Here is a 7,123-nt window from a genome sequence, read left to right on the forward strand (position 1 = left end):
TACTTCCTTGGGACATCGGGACATTCCAATATCCCGACGCGATGTCCATAGTTGAAAGAGTTTGGCTCGTCCGAGTACGTCCAGTAGGTCGTCGATACGAGGCATCGGGTACGAGTCTTTTACGGTGACGCTGTTGAGTTTGCGGTAGTCAATGCAAAAACGGATCGATCCCTGATCATGAGAACGGGGATGGCCCATGGGCTCTTGGACGGTCGGATTAGACCAAGGTCTAGGTACTGGTTCAGTTCCGCCTCCATGATGTCGCCTTCAGCCTTTGACGTGTCGTAAGGAGCGGATCGGATCGGTTGCGCGTCGCCCGTGTCGATACGGAACTCCACTATATGTGTCTTTCCAGGGGCTTTGGACGTGTCGACAAATATGTTGGCGAACTACGCCAAGGTCGCTCGTAGTAGTTCTCGTTGGTCAATGCTGAGAGTTGAATCGTACCAGTCGATGGGTAGTTCCTTCGCTGGACTGGTCGTCGTTTGTACTGGGCAGACGATATTGGGCCCCCCAATTTGAGTGAGGACTCCCCCGGGTACTCCATTCAGTGGCGAGTCGAACGAGTCGTCGGCTGCAGGCGAGGCGAATAGGGGAGCGACGAAGAATTTTGAGTATGTTCGGTGTACGTCGGGGGTAGCGCCATCCATGTTCCGAGATGTGTGTTGGCTTGTAGCGTGAGCGGTTCATGCCAAGCGTTAGCAAGTTCGACGGGGACGTTTTGCAGTATAACGCCGCTGCAATCTGTGCCTGCGCGTTCGTTCGGGGTTCCACGAGAAACGTAGTGGACGAAGGGAGATCAAGTCCGGCAAAGCATGGGACATGTCGAACAGATCGAGGTGGGACGGTAATAGTTGCGGCCACCGTCGTGAGCCCGACCGGGTGTGAAGTAGGTACGGAGCCGTCCAGAGGCTCGAGAGATAGAATTCGCTGTCCGTCGGACAGTGTCAGGGTATTGTCCTTGAGGTTGATGATAGCCCCCAAGTAACGGAGCAAGTCGAGGCCGACGATGCAGTCTGTCAGCGACGTAGACATGACACAAAAGGGAAAAGACACATTGGCGCCAGCGAGGTGAAACGAGAATTTTGCGCGGCCCAAAATGTCGAGATTCGAGTTGTCTGCAGTGACAAAACCCAGACGAGGTTGTTTGTGTGGGGGCGAGACAATGCCAAAATGACGCACTGATGAAACATTGGTTGCTCCAGTGTCAATGAGAACCGTTGCTTGTACTCGGTCGATGTACGCTTTGACGAAAGGGTTCGTCGCCGTCTGTATCCGTGTGTCGGTCACAGCGATAAGGCGAGATGAAGGTGTACAGTCGTTGAACAGGTCGTTACAATAGGTCGGGTCTAGTTTTGATGAGCGACGATGGTAGTTTCGGGTCCCCTGTAAATGAATGCGTTGTCGAGCCACACTGGACTGGGAGGACTTGTCTGATGGGTAGTCTAGGGGTAGTTCGTTCCAGGAAGCGATAGATGGATTGGACGAGATTGTTGGACGTGAGATCGGAGTCGTCCAATTAGGCGACGTGCGTGCCAGAGGTGTTGAAGCCTTTGGCATCGTTGTAGAAGGTGAATTATCAGGCACCGCGTATAGTCAAGGCGAATCGTCAAACTCGTCGCCGGCCTCACATAGCACGTCGTAAGGATTAGGGTCGACCCATTGTATGTGAGCGACCGCCTCGGATGTTTTGAAGTCGCGATTGGCACGTTTGGCATCACCACACTTATTGAGCGTGTCAGCGAACCAGGCATACCATTTGGCTTCGTCCTCGATGTCTGCCGGGGCCAGAAGTAGGTGGGCATCCGACGGAAAGAGGTTGAGAGTTTTGAGTATCTTGTCCTGTGCAGGGTTCTTGCGACGTTTGCGGATGCGATCAGTTTGTATGCGGACGTCAGCTGTAGTAATCGGGTAAAGTCGATCCTCGATTTCCTTGGAATATTCCTCCTCGTATATTTCAGGGTACGACGAAAGAAGGTTGTTGACTTCAGTGTCCGAGAAGACTGGGCGTGCAGGTTGGTCGTCCGCGCTGTTGCGAATCTGGTTGCGAGAAGTCGATGAAGCAACCGTCGAATCGAGTGATGGTGCTTGAATAGGAGCCGTAGACTCGTCATAAACAGACTTGGCCAGACAAACGTGGTTCGTCGGCGTGGGTCTTGAGTGCGTAGGAGAAGTGTTAGACTCGAGCTTGGCCAGACGAACAGAGTCCGTCGGCGGGGGCCGTCGTCGTGAAACATGAGTGTGCGTACAGAGATGCGGCATTCGAGTCGAGCCCAAGATTGAAGGATGGAGAAAAGACCTGATTCCTTCCTCGGTCGTAACAATTAGGATCGAACAAGAAAAGGAAGATTCATTGTTCTCAGGCACATAGGGAGCGTGCTGAATGTGGCAAGCCGAGACGAAACCTGTTCCCGTAAGATCATCTCAGCGCCAAAGCCTCAGGGTTGATTTGCGGGCTTGGATGGGCACTTGGCAACGGTGTGTCCTGGCTGACCGCAGAAGTGGCAGAGCTTGACATGTCGCCTGGGTAATGTCCCGTCTGGCCGCAAAAGTTGCAGCGCATAGTCTGTTGGCGCCATGTCCGCGACGATCACAACGACCACAGACGTTTTGGCCGCTGGTCGTCATTTCGTCGGGCTTGGACGAGATCACCACTGGGGTAAGGCCAACACGAGTACGTCCGGCACCAGACATTTGATTCTGTGTCGGTGTCAGGTTCGGTGGAAGGACCGCTTGCCCGGAAGGAGCAATGTTATTGGAAGCATATGGTTGTTGATACCGCTGTCCAAAAGACAAAGTCGCGGGCTGGACTGGAGCCGCTTGTTGATAGGCGAAGCCGTATTGTTGCGACGGCTGGATCGGGGCCGCATAATTGGGCTGAGTTTGACGACTCAAGGCGTCGACAAACCCTTGTTGGACTTGGTTCGAACGCTCGATCAAAGCGACGAACGCCTTTTGTTGCTGAGCATGGTTCGTCGTCATGAGTTCGAGAAGTTGCCGCATCGCCGATTGGTCTTCAAACTCGACATGAAACGCTTCGATCAGGTTGTCCACGTGGTCGCGAGGAGTACTGCTGCAGAACTGGCCCACAAAGCTGTCATGGATCTCAGACCAGACTTCACCGCCTTTCTTCTTGGAGTAGGCGATCCACCAGGCGTTCAGGGTAGTGGGAGTCTTGTCAGCCGAGAGCTTCAGACCGAGAAGGGACTTGCGTTCGTCGTCAGTCAGACCACCGCGGTCAGCTTGTTCCACGAGTTGCTTCATGAAGTGATCATGGGCGTCGACGACGGGATGGTAGTGTATTTCACAGCACGACCGAATGCTTGGTTCCTCGAGGACGTGTCGATAGCCTCCTTGCAGCCATTTCACTGGACAAGAGGGCAGTGAGCTCGGAAGGTAGCTGAAAAGGGTAGCCCGAGGATGGTTCGGGTGCTGGGATCGAAGCTTGGGCTAGACGGGACGAGAAGTCTAGACTGAGCTGATCAATGCGTGTTTCGAGAAGTAGCACGCGGTCTTGCAGAAGGGTCTTGTCGTGGACGAGAGACGAGACGCGTTCGTGTAAGAGCTGGTTTTCCTGGCGAAGCGCTTCCAGGCAGGGACGAGTGTCGTCTGAAAGAGCAGGTGGTGCAGGAAGTTGTTCGTGGAGGAGACGACCGAGAACTTGGATGTCACACGAGAGGCGTTCAACTTCGCGGGAGATACGATCTTAAGTTCAACTTGGATCGACGAAACGTCTTGAGTCAAAGTCTTGTTCTGTTCGGCCACTGTATCAACAGCGTTGCCGAGGTGGACAAGTTCGTCGGTAGCAGCTAACTTCCAGGCACGGGTAGACGAAATGGTTTCGTCCACTCTGTGCGAAAGGTCCGTGGTCGCAGCTTGGTGTTCGAGAGACGAGACTCGCAAGGTTCGGACTTGGGCTGAAACGTGGTCTGAAAAACTTTGGAGTGAGGTTCGCAGTTCTAGATTTGCAAGATCCGCACTGGACGGAGAACTTGCGACCAAATCCGACTCGATAATAGCTTGCATGATCGAGTTGTCATCCGTTTCCATTTCACCAAAGACGTCGAGAATGGATCAGATGGGAGGTGGTCGGTCAAGCTTCAAGATTGGCGGCATCGTCAACGACGGCCTTTCATCAGTTGCGTCGATCTCCATAGGTTCATCGTGACGAACGATAGGAGCCAGACCAAACGGTAGGTCCGGTTCAAATACCGTCAAGTGCTGATGACGTTCCACGATAGGTTGATGAATGGGCACCATGTCGAGTAGCGGACTAGGCTCGACATGGTCCGTGATGGCCTCCACACCCATGGATTCGTCTGGACGGGCAGACACGACGTGGTCCATCAGTTTGGGGGGAGTTCGAGATCTTGGATCAACGTGAGCGACAGGGACAATCCAAATGGTAAGCCAGGATTGTAGACGGCAGTTTCGTGAACGATGTCGGAAGCCGGCAGGAGCGACGAAGAGTCAAAGCGCGATCTCGTTGACGAGTAGTACGAGTCGTTCGAGTCCAAGCGCTCAATCGGACTTCTAGAGGTAAGCGGGACAACAGACTGGGTCAGCGTATCGTCGTCGTAGCTCTCGGTTAACATGGACTCGTCTGACTTGTTTTCGTCGGAGCAAGCTTCAGCCATATCGTTTGTGTATACAAGCTCTTCAGACGAACTTCACGGCTCCATGGATATAACACTCTCGTCGTCTAGGACAGAGGACAGTTCAGGATGAGCGGTAGTCGAGGTAGTATCGGCGGCCTCGTCCGAGTCTTCGTCCACTTTGCTTCGTTTCTCCAAGTTTCGTTGTTCGGGCGAGTTGGAGTGGTGTTGGATTCGGTAGTTGATGTCTCGCTTCAACTGTTTCTGGACAGGGGTGCCATGGGCAGGTACAGGCTGACTTTTACACTCTGTATCAGAGCTGCTGCTAAGGAGGATTGGTCGTCAGCCACGCACACGAGGTCAAGTCTTGTATCGGTCGGGGCTGGGACGGCTAAGGCGACATCCGTGTCGTCTGCAATTGCTTGGACGGGAGGTGGATCGAGAGGCCTTAGCCCACCCAGGTGTGCTGGTTTTCTTGGTTTGGCAGGAGAGTTACCCTGTTCCTCCACCATTTTTGTGACGGTCGTAGGGGTTAGACGCACAAAAGTTACGAAGGTCCGGAGGTTCGGACTTCAGGACCGGATACTCTCGGCTTGGCCAAGAACACAGCAGAAAGGAGTAGATCTAATGTTAGGCAAATGTAAAAGTGAACTATCTAAAAGCTAGAAAGCTGACAGTCGGTCAAATTCGAAGGTAGTCGGCCCGTCGAATGATATACCTTTGCGATGGTAGTACCACGATATGGTATAGTAGTATACAAGCCCATGCTCAGGCTCCATAACAATATTACACTAAGTGCAGTGCACTTACGGCTAACTACTGTAAGGAACATATGCATACTGTACGGTTAACTATTGTGGGGTATTTTTGAGTGTGGCCTATACTTGGAAACTGTATTGGAAATAATTGTATTGGAAGTTGCACGTCGATGATAATCCAAACTCAATTAACTATGAAATTTTATACTAGTAATACCTAGTAATACTTCAGGCCAAATAAGTGTTGCAGAAATTTGCGAACAAAATGGTATCCGGGCATGCTATTTCGACACAAATTATCTCGCGTGTTTAATGTCAAACTATTATTTTCGGTGAGTTTGTTGATGATGGTAATAACTGGTCTAAAACGGCCGTCGTCCCGAGGCTGGGGCTGGTAGCACGCCAGCCTTGGCTTCGTCCACATGCACCTTTCGGCCTTGGGTGTCTTTGAGCCGGCACAAGCCACCGTTTAGGTTGTACCACACAAAAACTTTGCATCCCGGTGTCTTTTTACATTCAGCGCAGCAGGGTTCAACAGTCGCCAGATTGACCGAAGCCAGGTCGCCGCCAATATAGTGCGTGTTGTCTTCCAAGGTGCCACACGTGCTTAGGTCGTCGGTCAGGTTCAGGACTTGGGTGGTCTCGGATGGCGGGGATGAGTCAGGCCGGGGAAGTCAGCAGCCACGGCGTTGAAGATGTTCAAGCGGCCGTGACCAAAGAGGTTGTTGGGATACTGCGTGTTGGGAATGCCACCGCAGGTCTTGTGGGGCGGATTTAACGTGTTCGTGTCCGCATTCTCGGTCAGGGCCCTGTATACTTGGTCGTACGAGGCGCCATTGTTGGCAGACAAGTACAAGGCGATGGCTCCAGAAACATGAGGCGCGGCCACGCTCGTACCCGAGGCCCTGATAAAACTATCGTCGCTGTAGTGTCTTGAGGTAGGGATGCTTTCACCAGGAGCAGAAATGTCGGGTTTGATGAGTGTATTGTTAAAGACGGAAGGTCCCAAACTTGAACTGAACGCCAAAGTATCGTAGGCGTCAGTGTTGCCGACAGCAATCACTTGAGGGGAGATGCCAGGATAACCTGAATACGTACAGCCTTGATGACCGTGGTTGCCGATCGCAAAAACGGGAATGATTCCCGCTGCTCGCCACTTTGCAATGATATCTTCCAAATAAAAGTTTGAGGTGGGATATCCAAAGCTGCCGTTGATCACATGAGGGGCCTTGCTGGGGTCGCATTTCTTGCCGTCGTTGTTGTGGGGACAAAGCAGGAATTGAGCGCATTCCACCACCTTAAGACCTTCCAAACCATGGTTGAGCCCTTTGCACGCAATCCACTTGGCTTTGGGGGCGACACCAATACCTTTCGTTCCCACCATAATGCCCATGACAGAAGTGCCGTGCCCATCGTCGTCGTCGGGCAGCTTGTTCGTCTTGTTGTACGGGTCGAACCAACCGTATTCTCTTTGCCAGTTCGACTCCAACGACTCATGGGTATGGCGAACACCGCTGTCGATGTTGGCCACGACAATGCCGTCGCCCTCGATGCCATTGGCCCATAGCGCCGGCGCTTGGATCTTCTTGACCCCCATGAGATGTCATCATTGACAGCACTTAAGTTACGACCATTTTCAAGGCAACGAACGTGGATTACCAAGAAAACTATGGGACTACAGCGATGCATTGCCATGATGGTGGCAAATTTCCGTGGCCTTGCCGCAGCGTGGTACCAAGAACGGCTTTCGCGCGGTGAGTCTCCAAACAC

General features: G+C 52.7%; 1 protein-coding gene across 1 annotated transcript; it reads right to left on the reverse strand.

Moving 5' to 3' along the window:
* Positions 1-5,715: 5,715 nt before the first annotated feature.
* H257_12116 (hypothetical protein) lies at positions 5,716-6,950 on the reverse strand (the record flags this gene model as incomplete). Its single annotated transcript, XM_009839226.1, has 2 exons — positions 5,716-5,994; positions 6,039-6,950. 2 exons carry the CDS (start codon positions 6,948-6,950, stop codon positions 5,716-5,718), a joined length of 1,191 nt encoding a protein of 396 aa, XP_009837528.1.
* Between the last annotated feature and the right edge of the window lie 173 nt (positions 6,951-7,123).

Source organism: Aphanomyces astaci (assembly GCF_000520075.1).
Source record: "Aphanomyces astaci strain APO3 unplaced genomic scaffold supercont1.38, whole genome shotgun sequence".
Lineage (NCBI taxonomy): Eukaryota > Oomycota > Saprolegniomycetes > Saprolegniales > Verrucalvaceae > Aphanomyces > Aphanomyces astaci.